Genomic DNA, 18,869 nt, shown 5'->3' on the forward strand with positions numbered 1-18,869 from the left:
GATGATGATGATGATGATGATGATGATGATGATGATGATGATGATGATGATCTCACAAGCTGACAGTCTATTCCTCACTGGCTCTGATAAAGATCCCAGAAGCATTGTGGGGGGAAATGTGTTGTTGGTGGTTTCTCTTTTAAGTGCTAGGTCACCCACTACTGTCTGTCCCCACTGCTGTCTACCTCTCCAAGCTGCATCATATCAGATATAATGCAACTCTGTAACCAAACTGAGGGGGAAATGTACTGCTATTTTTTCATCCTTGCAGTGACTAACTAGAATTACATGGGGGAGGGATTGTTTGATTGCTTTGTTCTTTTAAGCACAGTAAATTTCACCAAGTAATGTAAAACTGCTCTGCTCTGAAATGGGGAAATAAGTTTAATTTATGATCAGTCCACTAATGCTTTCTGATGGTGTTCTGGCTTAAGGCCATTAAATACATTACGTCATCCCTTCCGTTTCCTTTGGATTGATTTCTGGATAGCAGAGAACAGATTACTCACCCTTCTGATAAGAGAAGCTACCCTGCCCTCTCTCTCAAATACATATTTAAACATTGCAAGCAAAAACATCTCCTTATAAGAGCAGAGAAGGGTGTTTTCTGATTTTAAAATATCTACCGTATTTGCAGACTTGTTGCTGTGTGCCTTTAAGTCACTTCTGATCTATGGTGATCCTAAAATGAACCTATCAGGGAGTTGTGGTGAGATTTGTTCTGAGGTTGCCATTGTCATTCTCTGAGGCTGAGAGAGTGGGACATGCGTAAAGTCACCCAGTTAGTCTCCATTAGTCGAGTGGGGAACCAAATCCTGGTCTCCTGAGATCCTTATCCAACACTCGACCACTACACCACACTGGTTCTCATTCACAGATTAGAAACTAGATAAAAGACAAAATAAAGATTTAGGCACCACAGAGAGTACATTTCCATAACATGGGCCAGGAAAGGTCAGAGAATCTAAATGAGTAGAATGTCTCTTTTTTAAAAAACAAACAAAACAAAAACAGTGTATGAGTGGGAACATAACACAAGTATACTTAATCATGACTTATTTGCGGGGAAAACTGAGAAAGAACTATCATGATATGCCATGTAGTAATAGACTCTTGATGAAATCCCACTTCTAAATGAACAAAGGAGATGTATTTCCACATAGCAGACCTCTGTAATACACTGTAACATAGATGACATTATAACTGTGTGGGTTTTTTTCCACAGAATTATAGGATGTAATAGAAATTATTTCACAGAATTTTTCATATAGTTAAAAGGGTTTTTAGAGATCATGTAGTCCAAATCTCTGCTTATGCGCAGGCTCTGCAACATAAGATGCAGTTCCATCGTTCTGCCCTGATGGATGGCCATTAAGCCACTGCTCCAATACATCCACTGAGGAAAAATCAACTCTGTCCCAAGAGATGCTGTACCTATGATGAACAGCAGTCAGTATTACTAGAAGGTTTGTCATGATGTTCAGTAGAAACTCACTTCTCTGCAGTTCCCACCCTAAGATTCTAGTCCTGTTGGCAAAAGCCACAGAGAGCAAGTCCATTTCATCTTAGATATGACAGTCCTGATATTTGAAGATTTGTCACCTCTCTCCTTGACCTCCTCATCTGTTAGGGAAACAGGTCTTGTACTTGATGTCTGGCCTGATGCTCTTCTCCAGTCAGATTGCCTTCCTCTGGAAGTATTGCAGTTTGTTGATATCCTCCTTATAATGCAGCACTCGAACTCCACCCTACTCAAGATACACCACAATATAAAGACAAGCATGTTTTGTCTAGTGATCTTCCAAATGCTGAGGAACAATATAGTGATACAAACACCTATAATCAATTAATATCTTCAATACATTTGCTTACCACTCAAATCATAGGGGGTTTAATGGAACATATTTCCAAATAAACACGTTTGAGATCACTATGATTGCTGTGGCACACAGTCTCTTGCCAGTTGGGCCAGAACCAGGGAGAGATGTTGACACAAATAATTCTGCTATTATCTTGAGTTCTTGACATTTTAACCATACCATGAAAAACTGGCCACTCTTTGAAAAGATTATTGATTTTCACCCAGTAAGCCTGTTCTTACATTAAAAGCAATTTCTGATAAATGCCAGGCATTTTAAGAGACAATGATTAACTTGCTCAGTTGATTTTGAGAATGCCAGCAAGCCATAGCAATCAATATATGGGCTGATATGTACCCATTAATTAATTATAATTAGTTTCCTTCCTTGTAGTTTACATCCTATTTACATGTTAATATCACTCAAGTTGAGAATATTTTAAAGGGCTCCCTAGTTTCAATTTATTGTCAGGGTTCATGCTATTTTCTCCGCATCATTGCAAGCACTCATTCTACCCTGAAAAGGGTTACAAACTGTAGGGTAGTAAGGTGAGTCTATGGATCACAAAGAAATGACTCTGCACACCCTGATAGGACTTGTGGGATACTTTAAAAGAGTAAACCCATGACATCTCATAATCACTTCTCATCAGCTGTCTTTTTAAAGAATCTTAACTTGGTTTGTTTGTAAATTTTTTACTCTGTACGCCATCAAAAAAAAAAAAAGCCTCCCAGATGGGCTTTAAAAAATCAATAATTTGACAACCTCTGTCCTCTGGCTTACAGTCTAAAAGACATGAGACATAAGGGAAGAAGTTGTGTATTGAGAGGGAGAAAAGGCATGTCATTGACAGTTGATTCCATTGTGCAGGTGGCTGGATGGGGATGCAAGTTCTGCATCCAATCTAAGGCCTGCCTCTGTTCTCCTTTTGGACTGGCATGTTCTTTGCTAGCCTGTTCCTTTGCTCTCTCTTTTCTTCTGCTGTTTCTGTTATCCTTTTGCTTTCTGCTCATGAGTGCATAAGGGCAGGATAGCTCCTCACAGCTGGGAAGGGAGGAACAACTCCTGAGAATTGGTTAATAGTTATTTCTACTCCTTCCCCTGCCATTCCCTCAGGGTAAGATAGTTTCTCAAAAGCTCTTTGGGAGGCAGCGTTTGAAAGCAGGCCATGCTTTTTTTGTTCATGACCACATCACACATTGGCCTGAATCCTACTGGCAATCCCAGCTAGGATAGATCCTTTGAATCAACTGTTGGGTGGTGAGTCAACATTTAATTAAATCCCATTGATTGAATGGAGTTACTCTAGTGAGGGTGGAATTAGGACTTGTGTACTCGACATACATCTAGTGCATCTACCCTATAGAAATAATGCAGTTTGACACCACTTCAAATGCTGTAGCTCCATCCTTTGGAAACCTGAGATTTGTAGTTTTAAAAGTTGTTTAGCCTTCTCTGTCAAAGAGGGCTGGTGCCTCGTAAAACTAAAAATGCCAGGATTCTGTAGGATGGAGCCATGGCAATTAAAGTGGTGTCAAATTGCATTATTTCTACAGGTTAGATATACCCAAAGATACTTTACTTCTTCTCTTTAGGATTACCAGGTCAAGAGCTTCTCAGACCCGAGGATTTCAAAGTCAGATCCTAAAAACATAGATGCCTCTAGGGGTGAGCCCCCATGATGTTACTGTTGGGGGCACTTGGTGATGTAAAAGAAATAGTGGTGACATTTTTCTTTCCTTCTACCAACCACACTAGTGTGTTTTGGTGTGCTCGAAGGGATGCAACAGCATCTCTGATCACAGTTTTGTCAATTTATTTTATTTTACTTTTCTTGTGTTTTTCGGGACATTTGGGGGGCTTTGAGGAGTTGTGGGGAGAAAACCACTGTAGTTCTAAGTTGTTTGGGGAGATTTTTCTTGCAGGTTTGGAGCAAAAATAGCCCAAAAATTAATTCTAGGGGGTCTGGGGACTTTGAGCAGCTGCTTGGGGATCCCCCAGGGCTACACTTAGGGATCCCACAGGCTGCACCTTCCACACCCCTGTCTTTAAAGAGGATAACTCTTTGTGTATCATCCGTCAATAGCAGTCACTGAGAACAGGTGATTCAGCTAAAAAACATGATGTGTAAGAAATGAGAAATTATTTTTCTGTAGTTGAAAATTAAGTTTTCAACACTTTTCTTTGAACAGAAAGAAATTCACAAACTCTTTATTACTCTGTTTTAACACCTTTACGAGAATTGTTTTTAGCAAAACATTGGACTTGTACTCCAAGCTAGAAAGAAAAGAAAAATGCAAAAGTAGCCTCCTACAGCCGTGTGTCTGGCAGCATGCAATTGTTTTTTAGGGGCGACATTCTCTCCTCCTGGCTGAAAGAAGAGACCCTAAGTTCTTACAACTGTAAAGTGAGTGCCTAACACATGTGTCCTATAGATAAAACTGTCAGAGAGGATGGATTGGCTGGCTGGTGGCAATCCAAAAAAGAAAGACAGCATCTGAAAATCTTGAAGGTCATTTTATTATGAACTTAATACCTTTTGGTACCCACCACCATCATCCCAAGGTCTTCATCATGGGATGTCTAGAAAAGTAAAACACAACCAGTACAGTATATATCACTTGCTATAGAAGAACAGCCACAAAGCATAGAATACCACACATACCTGATTTCAGAAATTTATCAAACTTTTAAAGGTTTTTGAAAATTGAAATAGCTTGAAAGTAAAAGATATCTTAAAAACCTTTAAATATTGTTCAAAACTTTGCATAAATTTCAGACAAGTATATTTCAGTCAACCTGATGCAGCAGCAAGATGACTTGTGGAAAGGCAGGAATTAAGTAGAGACCCAGTGGTTTGAGGGTTGGACTATGAAACCAGGGCTTGAATAGCCATTCGACCATGGAGTCCTACTGGGTGACCAGGGACAACTCACACTCTCTTAGCCTCAGAGGAAGGCAAAGACAAACCCCCTCTGAAGAAATATTGCCCAGAAAACATTATGAGAGGTTTGCACCAGCTCTCCATAAACAACCTGAAGGCACACAACAGCAATAGACAATAAGGGATTAAGTAACTTGCCCATAGGAAGTGCATCCAATATGAGCCTTTCTAGAAGTCAAAAGTTATGAAAAATTCATCCTAGCTAATGCTCTGAGTGAGTCCCATGACAGAAAATGACAAATACAACTTAGTGACAAAGGGGATGGGAGGAAATTACGTGTCTCATTCAGACCATCTAGAACTAGTGTCTCGTCTCCAGGCTGTATCAAGCACTGGCATTTACTCATGTAAGAGATTAATCTAATGCCATGACGGAAGGCATGATCAACTCTTCCTTTTGCAGCCCCACAGGTTCTCCTTAACCTACTCCAGAGAACAAAAATCTCTGACCATTGCTTTTAGGCAGCTCTGGGATTTGCAGGGAAGAGAGGGAATTGTCAGAATCCAGATGCTACCACCAGTTTCATGTTTGACTTAGGCCACATTATTCATTGTTTCTCATTTCCACATAGAACCACTTTTGATCTATGATCTTTTTCCACAAAAAATAAAGTGGGGGGAGAGTTATGGGATTATATATACTACAAAGTACATGGTTACCACATACAGCTGAGAGAAACCTTAAAATCAGTCATCGTGTAGGTATGCTGCTGCTCATCTTTATTTATGCAGAGAAGATAACAGGAGCCATGAAGCTGTGGCTGGAAATCCCATTAACAGTGAGGGGCATAGTGCTGTCCCTTCTGTCATATGGCCCATGTGGGAATTTGTGGGAATCCACTTCTTGTCCCAAACATGTTCCCCATTCCCTACCCTTGTGCCATCTTATGCTGTTTAATTAGCTTGTCATAGCATACACACTCCCATCAATATTATCATGGCACATGGGCTCTCTGGGGCCTTGTCACACTAAACAATTTTGCAATGTGATTCCACTTTAACTGCCTATGGAGTCCTACGGCTTGGAGTTGGTCAAAGGACACAGAGGAGAATTCTCTGGCTGAGAAGTCTAAAGGCCCCTCCTTCTAAACTGCCAATCCCAGGATTGCATAGGATGTTGCCATGGCAGTTAATGTGAGATCATAGCACTATAATTCAGTAGTGTGAAAGGGCCCCCAGTGACAGGGTCTTTGCAAAGCTTACTCTGGTTAATAGAAATTGTGCAAAGGGATCTTGTAGCACCTTTGAGACTAACTGAAAGAAAGAAGTTGGTAGCATGAGCTTTCCTTTCAGTTAGTCTGAAAGGTGCTACAAGACCTCTTTGCATACTGATTTTTAAAACTAACACAGCTATCTCTTTGAATTCTGACACAATAGAAATTGTGGTAATCTACAGCCTTTGCTCCATAATTGTTCACTCAGTTAGCACTATGGATAGAAAGTGACATGGTACAAAAACCCTGTTATATTTATTATTCTAACTCAGGATGCCACACATGGCTCTCCTCCTTCCCACTTTATCCTCACAACTACTCTGTGAAGCAGTTAATGCTGAGAAATCCAAATTCAGCCACTGAATCTAGTTCAAAGTCATCCAGTGAGTCTCATGGCACAGGCGGGATTAGAACCTGGATCTTGCTAAACTTCCCTCCAGCACTCAACCATTATATGGCACTGCCTCCTCTTCCATATATGCAGGTCACTTTTTGATATTAAAGTCATTAATTGTTGGGCATTTGTGTGTGACTTCACACTGATTCTCACCACTGAAAAACAGTTTCACTGTTAACTTCAGGAGATTCCCTTCTAGAACTACTGTTGTAACTTTTCCTCTCACTGGTTCATTGTGGAAGGTTAATATGCCAAGCAGAATGAAAAAAAGGGTGTGTATAGGTTTTCCCCTTCCAAATCTGAACACAAGATAATTGCTAATGTGTCAAAAATGACACAATTTAGATAAAGTTGTTTTCACAGCAAACTACATATTGTCATTAAGCTCTGAGGGTTCTCTGTTAGTTCCATATAAATTTGGTTTGAATAAGGACAAGGAGGGAGGGAGGGAAGGAGAGAGAGAGAGAGAGAGAAACCATCACTTCAATAAAGCTAAAATAATTCCTTCCTGTCTAATAAGGACACTGGAAAGGCTGGTATTTGAAGATGAGCTGTCAAGCACAATGTAACTGCAATTTGATTAATGTTGAAATCATAATCTGTAGCATTGCTGTATGAATAATTGCAAAATTGTGCCAGAGAATAAGAGTGACTTTCATTTCCAGTCCTGCTCTTTACAGGAGCAGTGTTAGGAACAGCAGAGACCAAACCCTTCTGTTTAATAGTCAGGAGATATTGCCTTCCAAATCTGGTTTTCTGAATAACTAGATTAAGCAAAGGAAGATGAGAATTTGTCATGGCTTTGGACTGAAATAATAATATTGAGGTACTAAGGTCACAATCCTAGGCATCCGTACATGGCTGTAAACTTTCTTGAACTCAGTGGGACCTACTTCTGAGTAACCATAATAGGATTATGCTGTGAGATTATGGAAAGAGGAAATCCACTTTGACACCCACTCAGTAAAGAATTTTCTTCGGTTTTAAACTTGCCACACACCATGCCACCTTGGTTAGCTTCCTTGTATGTGGTGATTTTGAGAAGGGGAGAATGATTGCCTTTTCTAGCCTCTTTTGGTAATTAATATTAATATGGCAACAAAAAATAAGTCAACATATAATGTCTTGACAGAAACCATTCCCAGATGTATGAGGACAGTCAGATAGACAGTCATTATCCATAGCCTCTCAAAAGCAACTGTGCAGACAGTGTGCACACTCCTGGTTGTTTTTATGTATGCCTTCCCCCACCCCTTTCATCACTAGTGTGGGGTATAGAAAGATCCTTGCACCCCATTTGCCAGCTGAAAAGACATCTTTTCCCCAATCCCAGTGTTGGCTGTTAAAGTGGATTGAGGGGATGTCTGGGCATACATACATAACTAAGTAGGCAATGTAGAATATGGGTAATTAGCTTCTACACCAAGAAGCTTATCACTTACAATGTGAATTACTGCTCCCGAATTGAAGCCTAATTTGGGCTGCATCCTCACCCTGTCACACAGCTTTTGTCTCCTAATCCACCATGCAGGTACAGCCCAGCTGCAACCCACGTCTCTTAATGCGCTTCAGCAGCCATTTTTCAAAGTCGGAAAGCTCCAAACTTTGAAAAATAACTGCCAAAGCATGTAAAGGGACATGGGCTGTACTCAGATGGCAGATTTGGAGACAAAAGCCGTGCAACAGGATGAGGATGCAGCCTGAATTAGGCTTCAGTTAGGGAGTGGTAAGTTGCATTAAAAGCTGTGTGATAAGCTTGCAAGTGTATTAAGACTACATTTATCCTTATTCATTCAGTTCTTTGACTAAACATCAATCTTTGGCTCAATTTGGGGTGATTTTTCTCTGAAAACCACATCTAGCCCTGCCTAAACATGCAAAAAACCCACTGCTCCCAAACTCTTCTAGAATCTCTCATCCTACCCAAAACCCTGGGCAGGATGGAAATAGAAGGAAGCTGACCTCCAGCCAATGTATCTATGCAATATGTGGTCCATCTAAGACTGGGAGGGAGGGAGGGAGGGAGGGAGGGAGGGGGGCAGTGTCTTAAGCCGACAGCTAAGTCTTAAGTCTAAGGCTTGGTATCTAAAGTGGTCCCTTGGTATCCAGTAGGGTTTGGCTCCAGGCCCACCACCCCCATGGATACCAAAAACTGTGGCTGTTCAAGTCTCATTATATATAGTGGGACAGTGAAATGGAGTCCCTTATATAAAATGGCAAAAATCAAGATTTGCTTTTTGGAATTTCATTTTTTAAAATATTTTCAAGCTGTGGATGGTTGAAACCATGGAGGGCTGACTATATATTAGACAGTAGAACACAAGAGGCAAAATCACACCACTGATCTTTTTTGTGGGGGTGCAAATTTATTTGGTCCTGGAAGGCTAGGAGTTCACAGGGGCCAAAAATAGAGGACAGGAGGCACATGAAGCCCACTTCCCTAGAACTTCCACATGCAAATGGCCACACAGATGCCTCTAAGGACCACTCCAAACAACTGTACATATAGATAAATACAGGCAGTACCTACTGTTTGTCAGCTTGTAATGTAGATGGAAGTGCTTTTACCCACATAGCTTATACTGTACATCTCCCCTTCAATCCACACGGCAAATTTCCATTCCCATCTGACTTTAGTTACATGACAGTAACAGGGGCTGTTGGGCACAATCCTATCCACAGTGCATTATTAATCATGGCCACTTGCCTACAAACTGTATCCAGATTAGAGCCAACATTTATCTGAGTTTCCTATATCTTATATTTTTGCTGGAATTTAACAAAATTGTATGAAAGCTGAGCTTTCATCCTGTTCAATATCATCTTCTGGCTTCAGGAAGGAGTAAAATTGCAGCTCACACTTAGAAGCAAAGCTTCTGTGGCTCTGAAGCCTTTTCCATGATAAGATAAAGCAAAGAAGCCTTAGTGCTCAGTGGTTAAACTGCTGCAGAAGAGGCCCTAATAAGCAAAGGTAGACGGTTTGTTTCTAAATTCCAGAGTTTTCTTCCTATCCAGATTTTAAGATAAAGCATCATAAAGAGCATTAATAAATCATGGGCTATTTCATTTCCGAGCCTTTCAGATAGCCATGTAAGAATATACTTTCAAAAGGCTGGAATAAATGTCTTCCCACACAGTATACTTAAGGGTTTATATCTTCCTTTTGAGTTCAGCTATGTTTAAGAGCCAGCACGGTATAATGGTTTGAGCATTGGACTATGAATATGAAAAGTAGATTTCGAATCCTATCTCAGCCATGAAACTCATTGGGTATCCTTGGGCAAGTCATGCTCTCTCAGCCTCAGAGGATGGCAGTGACAAAGCCTCCTGCAGAAACTTGCCAAAGAAACCTCATGATAGGGTTGCCTTAGGTTCGCCGTACTGTAAGTTGGAAATGACTTGAAAGCACACAGAAAAGCAACAAATGTTCAGTGCACTGTGGTGTGTTAGATCAGTGGTTCTCAAAAAGTGGGACAGGACCCCCAGGGGGGCAAGAGTTGCACAAAATGTGAAATTGGGAGCTCTGATCCGCCGTCTTCCTCCTCCCCTTTTCCTCCTCCCTCTCCCCCTCCCAAACTTCTTTATGTGTAATACGTGTTGAGTTAAATATTGCATTTTCTTAAATAACACTGTTCTAATTTGAACAATGTTATTTCCTTATAAAATGTTAAAATATGAACGTATATGAATGTGCAAATGAAAATATGCACACTAAATAAAGAAAATATTTTTATTCATATACTATGGTGAGTGGGGGGTGACATCTGAATCTAGATATACAGGGTAAAAAGTTTGAGTACCACTGTGTTAGAATATAAGTAGTTCTGAGCTGGGTGGGGAAGGATTGAAACGAGAGCACAGAAGGGACAAAGTCCCTATAACTTGTAATTTATTCTTTTTTTCAGTAGAGGTTCAGTCTTCTTTATCCAGAATTCTGAAATACTCCAAAATCCAAAATTGTCCACATGGGTGGCTGACAGCACTGTTTTCTGATGGTCTAGTATACACAAGCTTTGTTTCATGCATAAAATTACATAAAATATTCTGTATAACATTCTCTTTAGGCTATGTGCATCAAGTATATATGAAACATAAATGAATTTCATGTTTAGACATGGGTCCCATTTGCAAGATATCTCATTATAGGATATTCAAATATTCCAAAATCCAAAAAGTCCAAATCTGGCCCCAAGCATTTTGGATAAGAGAGACTCAACCTGTGATAAAAGTATAACCAATTTACATTAAAAACTGTATCTTTATGAAGAATATTGTATAGTTCCCTCCATAAAATAGTGATGGAAAGAATATTGATTATTCAATACCAAGTTGAAACATGGGGTTCCTAATGGTTGAAAAAGCCTGTTAGGAAAAATAATAAACCACCAGAACCTTGCACCATTTTGTCTCCATATTCTATATCCTAAAGTGTTGCAGAGGGATTATTCTACTTACAAAACACGTTTGTGAATGCAAAACCTTGTTTTCTGCACATGAAACAATTTCCTATGCAGAAAATATTTTGTCTGCACAGAAAAGTGTGGGGTTTAATGCAAAAAACCACCAGATATACCCACCCACATACGTTTTTCTATGCAGAATAATTTCTCTATAATGCCTTTGAGACATTCATACAGGGAAGAATACAGCAGAAGAATGTTCATTTTCCACAGTGAAGAGAAAACAAATGAAACTCTTCATACTCACATCACTAACCTCCAGTCTTTTTGTAATATAATGGTAACTCTTAAAATTCCTTTATATTCCCAGGGGTCTGCCTTGGTGGAAATAAAATATCACATGGTTTAAACTAGGTGTACTACTGCATAGGAGCTGAGAATCAGTCCCCCTCCATGAACTGCACACAAACCCTTCCACCCTCCAGGAAAACACTGTCTTCTACTTCCTTTTCATTTGGTCATTCCTTGTCACCATTCAACAAATAAAGAAAAAAATTATTGAGACTGCCATCACACTGTAGAAATAATCCAGGTTGACACCAATTTAATTGTTATGGCTCAATTCTGTGGAATTCTGGGATTCTGTAGTTTGTTGTGACACCTGAGCTCACTGACAGAGAAGGCTAAATGTCTCACAAAACTACAGTTTCCAGAATTCCATAGGACTGAGCCATGGCAGTTAAAGTGGTCTCAACCTGGATTATTTCTGCAATGCAGATGCAGCCTTAGACAGGTGAGGGTAGAGGATGGGAGGGCACTTTTTGGTTGTTTCTGTGCAGTTTGGGATATGGGCAACTTGAGGTCTTGTGCAGAAATCACCCAAAATCATATTGAAAAAGTGAGGTGTTCCAGAAGACTGATGAGGGTTTTAAAGGTCTCAAAAGTGATAGTTTGGGGGGCAGTTGTGACACAGTGGCTACACTTCCCCACCCCTGCCTTAACTGCTGACTTGTTCTGGGGCTGCTCCAGCTGTTCAGCTGACAAACAGGTGAATAGAAATACTCAATTTTATTCTACAGGCCAGTGACTTGTAGTTTTCAGTTTTTAAGTAACTACAAGTAACTGTTTTCATGACTTGGGGTAAGTAAAGAGTTGATTTTTGATGTAATTCTAAAAGTAGTTTCCCCTTGAGGCTTTGAACACAAACTATAACTAGTTCCGCTTAATAAGTTAGAGTCTGTGTGTGAATATGGTATGCAATAATGATGCAGTCTTATAAAATTGAATACTTTGAAGCCCCCTTAATTTCATTGAGAAGGAATTTTAAAAAATTCTCAACTCTCCCATTGAACAGTTGGGAAACAAAAGTGAGGAACTGAAAGGGCCATTTCAAGGAATTGCAGTGTTTTTGTAAAACTTTTATTCTACCATTCCCCAGGCATGTTTATTTAAATCTGTATTCCTATTTTACAGTGTAGCATTATTTTAATAGTTTCCTCTGCACTTAAATGAAGTGTTTCAGATAACTGCTTTTGAATCCCTCAAATGCCCTAAACAAAGCAGCATTTGTTTATTCTTGTCTCTGTTATTGTTTCTTCATCTTGCATTACATTTTACACTTTGATTTTCTTTTCACCTGTATTTTTACAGAGAATGCAAACAAACTAGAAGAAAGTGCCAGAGGGATCTACATTCCTTGTCCAGAACACTATAATGGTTTCTGCATGCATGGAAAATGTGAACACTCGGCTAATATGCTGGAACCATCTTGCAGGTAACACTTTCCCCAAACTGAACGCGTGACGATAAACAGAATTGGCAGACTTGCTAATACAGGTTATCTTGATGCTGCAAGGAAGACAATAATTGTCAAAGCCCCATCCACTCTGGATCTAAATTATGTACAGAGGCACATAATGTACGTAGCAAAACTGCACTGAATTATGCAGCACCATTAATCTGTTTATAAAAGCATTCCTGCAATGACTGTCAATACCTTCCTAAAAAGGCACTACAGAAGCCTAGGTTGTCTTGCTGTATATTATCCGTTGCTTTTGAGCACACAGCCAACAGCTGTCCTCTCAAGAAACCCAACAGTGTACAAAAAGTCAAGAACTATGTCAACATCAATTTCTCCATGTGGCAAAATGGTTGGAGACAGAAGGTTGGTGTGAAGTGCAAGAAAGGTGAGGGTTGAAGAAAGGTTAGCTACAGAAAGCAATGCTGCATGGCAACTAATGGAACTGGATGTCCAGATCTCATACTTCTGCAGAGTGGGAGGCCTGGCATGGAGACTTGGGTTCTCTGGATACCTGAGTGCAAGCAAACCTGCACTCCTAGGCTGACCCTCATTTTTAAACCTCTCAGAATAAATGTGGAATATAAGGGTAACAAAAGCTGGATACAGGTTGTGTATCTTGGGCAGTACTTCCACAAAATCCAACTCTGTTGTCTCTTGTGGCATAGAGATGACCCATAGTTCTTGAAGCTATGGCAGCCAAATGCACTCTGGAAGGTTCTGCCAATGTGGAAAGGGTTCAAGTAAAATCCTGGTTAAAATCTGCATACTTGCTGTCTGAGGACCAGCCTAGTGTGGTGCAGAGAAGCTTATCATCAGAAGAAGACAAGTTGCCTATAGCAACTATGAACACAATGATGGTATGAAACAGGTGTAATCTGCATGATTAGAGGGATCTTTGAATCACAGATTTCAGGGTATTCAGATCAATATTTAAGGGTGCTTTTGGAGTAACAGAGCTCTGGGAAAGTATGGGGTGTGTACATGAGTAAAAATGCAGTATGGACTGGCCTTCAGGCTCAGAAGACAAATTTTAGGGAGGTTTTTGACCTTCCTTATTTTCTCCCTTTCTGCTCAGGTATTACATGCTGTCATTATGGATTTTTTTAAAAATACCTCTAGTAATCAGGAGCTCTGCTTCCTTAAGGGGTGAAACTGCAGGATGCTTTCTTTCTTCTGCCACATCAAAATCATAAAAATCAGTACCCAGTGCCAAACTCTTCAACAAAGCAATTGAGGACCCAGTTAGATGTGATGGTGGTATCGCTGAATGTTTAAGCCCAATTGGCCCTGGTTACACCAAAATCAGAGGGTGTGAGCAGGGGACAAATATCAACAACAAGAGATAAGCTGGATGAGGAGGACAAGATACTTCCTCCACAATGGTTTACTTTACAATAGCCCATTTCCCCAAGATCATTTCTTTCACCTGAGCATCAGAGCTTGGCTGAGATGGGGATAGGGCTGGGGTCAGGCTCTGCACTCCTCACCTCTTTTTCTGTTTAAAATGGACAGCTAGCCTCTCTTTTATTTGACTGCGGCAGATGGAAGTTTATTATATATTTGTGATTTTAGAATTATGGGTCTAATGATGTTTCTGTGTTGTGTTGTAATTTATTTTATGTGAGGTTTCTTCACTCTGGGCTCTTTGTCTGGAAAGGCAGGCTATAAATTGGATAAAATCTGCAACCCTCATGTCAGGTTTCACCTTACGGTGGCTTATTTTATAGAGGGTAGTCTTCTGTTTGAAGAATATTGGCGGTCACATCTCTGTTTAAAGATGCCCCCTCTCCAAAAGACATTCTCCAGTCCAAGTCCAATTTAAAGATTAAAAGGGGTTGCTGGAAGTTGCCCATAAATACTGAGCACCTGGTGACATACACTAGTCTATTGGGTTTTTCTTTCATGTATATATTATATATATATTTAAATTATAGGCGTTATTTGGACATCTATATGGGATGAAATATCCAACATCATGTAATGGTTTGAGCATTGGACTACAATTCTGGAGATCAGGATTCACATCCCCAGTCAGCCATGAAAACCCACAGTTTCTCAGCTTCAGAGGAAGGCAATGGCAAAAGCCACTGCCAAAGAAAATTCCATGATAGGGCTTTAGGGTCACCATAAGCCAGAAATGACTTGAAGGCAAACAACAAGAATTAATGCTAGAAAATTGGGCATGGAAGGGAAATTTCATCAGTAGACAGAATTCTTATTTCAGGGATCATTACACTCTCATTTTTCCCTCCTGTAGCTATGCCCCTGGTATCTACTTTGTTTGTCCCCTAGAAAGAGAAAGGGAGAGAGAGGCAGCATTTACATGAGGAAAATTGAAATAGACTCATTGAGGCACTACTGTGTCCATGTCAAGCACAGCTGAAGAAGGAACAGTATGAATAATAATAACAATTATCATCATTATCATCCTCATCACCATCATCCATTTATAACACCCTTTTTGCCAAAGGGTGGCACATTAGATATATATAACCAAAAACATAACAGTAAAACACAACATTATAGTATACTAAAGATAAAATCCTCACCAGCCCAGCAGTCACTATCCATCTCGGCAAATACAAGTACAGTCAGCCCTCCATATCACAAATTTTTTTATCCATGGATTTGATCATCTGCATCTTGAAAATATTTTTTAAAAATATAAAAATATAAATTCCAAAAAGCAAACCTTGATTTTGCCATTTTATATGCAGGTATCTATGGGTGTCCTGGAACCAAACCCCAGTGGATAACAAGGGCCCACTATACAAAGCACTGCTATACTTGTGACCTAATGCTGTTCAAATGCTGTTTTGGATGCCAAGGGCTATGGTTTTGTGATGAAGATGTGGTCTACTTGAAGCAAACATTTGTGCATAGTCACAGCCTTCCTTCCCAAAAGAGATTTTCCACTGACCCTGAGAAAAAATCTCACTGTAAATTAAATGCTTGCATGCATTATCTCCTAAATTAAGCTAGTTTCCCCCCCCCCCCCAAAAGAAAAAGAGACATTGCCTGACATATTGGTGAAAGTGCTGTCCCTAGAGAGACACCTACTTTTATGTCATTTCACCACCAGGCAAAAATGTTTTTCTTTTCTCAGTTCTTTCAATTTGAATAGTTTTACTTCAGCTAGCATGTTTTATTTAACTTGTTTTATTATGTTTTGAAATGTTGAAAGCCCTCCTGGAAATGTGGTTGAAGGTCAAGCTCTGAGATTTCTTGCAATAAAAAAAGAAAAGAAATACAAACAGTTGGTAACAGTTTCAAATGAATTGTTAGCTGGAACAGAAATAAACCTCCTCAAGAAGGACTTTTCTGTGAATTTTCAGTTTGGCTCATGTGAGAATTTTAGCTTAGAGTGATAGGCGGCAGTCATAAACTGACCACTAAACAAATCCCCTTATATCTCCAAGGTTATTGGGACATAAAAACAATGTTCTCAGCATTATACAAAATATACACAGTCACTGCAATACAGTATTCTAATCCAGTTGCAGACGCCATCTCTCTGCAGTGTCTGGACTATACTTGTTCAAAGCAGAAATTATCATTGGGGAAAAAGGGTAACTACATCTTTGTCTGTTCTAGGTGTGATGCAGGCTACACTGGACAACACTGTGAAAAGAAAGACTATAGTGTTTTATATGTGGTTCCAGGCCCTGTACGATTTCAGTATGTCTTAATAGCAGCAGTGATTGGGACTATCCAGATCGCTATCATCTGCGTTGTGGTCCTCTGCATTACAAGGTGAGTAACACAGTCCAAGGTATCTTCTTGAGTCAGAGAAAAAACACTCTTACTTAGAGTACAAAAAGCATAGCTGCAAAGCACAGTGGCATCCACATTTACTTTCCCTCAGAACTAAGAATGTTTTGGATTCCAGCTCCTGGGGTATTCTAGAAGTTACTGTTCAAAATTTTTTCCCAAGCTCTGCTTTTCCTCTTCCTATCCAGTCAAGAATCCAAACATAGGTTTGCCTGGAGGCCAGTGAGAAACACTGCCTGTTCAGGACTGCTAGAACTAGCCATGTCTGATGTAACACCATGGGCTTGGTCGCAGATGCTCCTATGTTCTGTGCTCACAGATAACCATTGTGCTTTCATTTATATTAGCAATTAGCAATTTTAAAGCTGTTCTGAGGATCACTAAGATTTCCTGGAAGCTTCTCAAGTTCTGCATCAAAAGATCAGTAATGCAAAAACAACTCCCATCCTAGAAGACACTTTGGGTGCAGCCACACTGCAGAATTAAAGTAGTTTGACACCACTTTAACTGCCAGGACTCTGACCTACAGAATCCTGGGACTTCAAAGATATAGCCTTGTTAGCCTGGAAAATCAGTATGCAAAGGGATCTTGTAGCACTTTTGAGATTTAACTGAAAGAAAGAAATTGGTAGCATGAACTTTCATAGACTTGAGTCTACTTCCTCAGATGTGTAGAGTGAAGTGGAGAGTCCAGAGAACAACTGGTAGCACGTGTGTTAATTGAAATTCAAAACCTTGTAAGTATGGAGATGAGATGCATACAAAGATGAGGTATTCAGTCTGGTCTGTGAGAGTACTCTGGTGTCTCACCAAACTACAATTCCCAGGATTCTGTAGGATAGAGTCATAGCAGTTATAGTGGGGCGAAACTGTTTTAATTCTGCAAGATGATTACACCCTTTGTTTGAGCCCTTACCATGTTTCCCTTGTTATGTTCAGTCACAGGAGTGTTAAACATGCTCTGTGGCAGGACTGAGAAACCTAGGGCCTTCCAAATGTTGCCAGACTGCAGCTTCCATTATTTTCTCATCACTGCTGTGCCATACCCTCCAATATTTCACATAGGACACGTGGTTATGCAACTTTAGGATGTGGCCATGATGGCAGAAATACAGCTTCCCCTCACCAGCTCAAATGTGAATTCTGGTTTTTGTAGGCTACAAATTAATCTGACTTGTCCAAATTTCCATCACTGCACACTTAGTAAGCAATCCAGAATACACAGTAGAAAGTTGGGGGAGGAATTTATTTTTAATAACTCAGAGATTATCAATGTTTGTATTTTCCTGGATCACTCTGTTCTTCTGTGTGAAGACATAGATGATTATTGTATATAGACTGTGTGTTGCAAATGTTGGTGTGTATTTGGTTAGCATTTGATTGGTGTCTTCAACCACATTCTGCTTCAGAAATTAAAATATGACTTCTGTTGACACTCCCAATCCTATCAGAAAGAACTCAACTCCCAATCGAAATCAAGATTCAAAGGATTTGGCATAAATGAGACTTTGAAGAACCACTGCAAATCAGATTAGACATAACTGATGTAAATGGACTGAGAGAAATCCTTTGTATGAGGCACTTTGAAATTGTGTCTTTCCATAAATGTTAGTAATACACATCCTTCAGTACTTTTCCAAAAAGATTTGCAGTTTTCCCCATTTTGTGGCTTTCCTCAGACTTCACACGGTGATTCAGTCTTCCTTCAGCTACTCCAATAAATCGTATACATTAAAAATAAATCCCTTTCCTTAAAAGATGAGAGGGAAGGGGGGGACCAGATGTCAGGTTCCTATAGAAACTTTAAAAGCTCCAATATATCTAAGCATCCACATTCTCGCTATGCTTAGAGGAAAGGTGTGACATTTGGGCCAGAAAAAGGTACAAAATAATTCATAAATCCTTTCCTGGCCTAAAGGCATAATAGAAAAATGCCTGCTGTAGCTTGGAGATGGCTTGCCAACCCAAGTTCAGTTCATCAACTCTACCCTCAAGAGTAGATGCTCCCCTGCAAAAAGGCAATGTATTATATTAAAGCAGGTTTTGGGGAACAGGACGATAATTCACAGAGGCAAAAATACAGTGTACATAAAAGGGCAGAGATGGGAAAGTAACTGCTCAACAGAAAAATGGCACTACATCATGTTGTTCAAGCAATCTTCCCCAGTGACTTCAAGTTCATCAGCTTTAGGCCATAAAGCAAGGTAACAGTTTGTATGTAGAAGAAATGGTTGGATTTTCCATGAATCTTACCTGTTCAGCTGATCTGTGGTAGATTGAGGAACACAAGGCCAACCCTCTTTAATCTTATTCATACTCATAGCCTGTTCCTCGCATTGTCTTTTTCACTAAGAAAAGAACATTATGTAACTTTGTGAGAGCTGCATTATACCACTGTGTGAGAGTTGCATTCAGTTCAGTATATTAATATATCAGTCATTTATTCATATAAAATCAAATGTTAGACATAAGTTATTTAAAAA

At 39.7% G+C, this 18,869-nt stretch overlaps 1 protein-coding gene across 1 annotated transcript in view; it reads left to right on the plus strand.

Moving 5' to 3' along the window:
• The window catches only part of TMEFF2 (transmembrane protein with EGF like and two follistatin like domains 2), a 255,058-nt gene that overhangs the window by 231,128 nt on the left and 5,061 nt on the right, over nucleotides 1–18,869 (plus strand). The window contains exons 8-9 of the mRNA XM_042445879.1: nucleotides 12,465–12,588; nucleotides 16,210–16,368. Coding sequence (XP_042301813.1) covers nucleotides 12,465–12,588; nucleotides 16,210–16,368 — 283 coding nt within the window. The remainder of the gene's footprint in view (nucleotides 1–12,464; nucleotides 12,589–16,209; nucleotides 16,369–18,869) is intronic.

This window comes from Sceloporus undulatus, chromosome 1 (assembly GCF_019175285.1).
Source record: "Sceloporus undulatus isolate JIND9_A2432 ecotype Alabama chromosome 1, SceUnd_v1.1, whole genome shotgun sequence".
In the NCBI taxonomy this organism is placed as follows: domain Eukaryota; kingdom Metazoa; phylum Chordata; class Lepidosauria; order Squamata; family Phrynosomatidae; genus Sceloporus; species Sceloporus undulatus.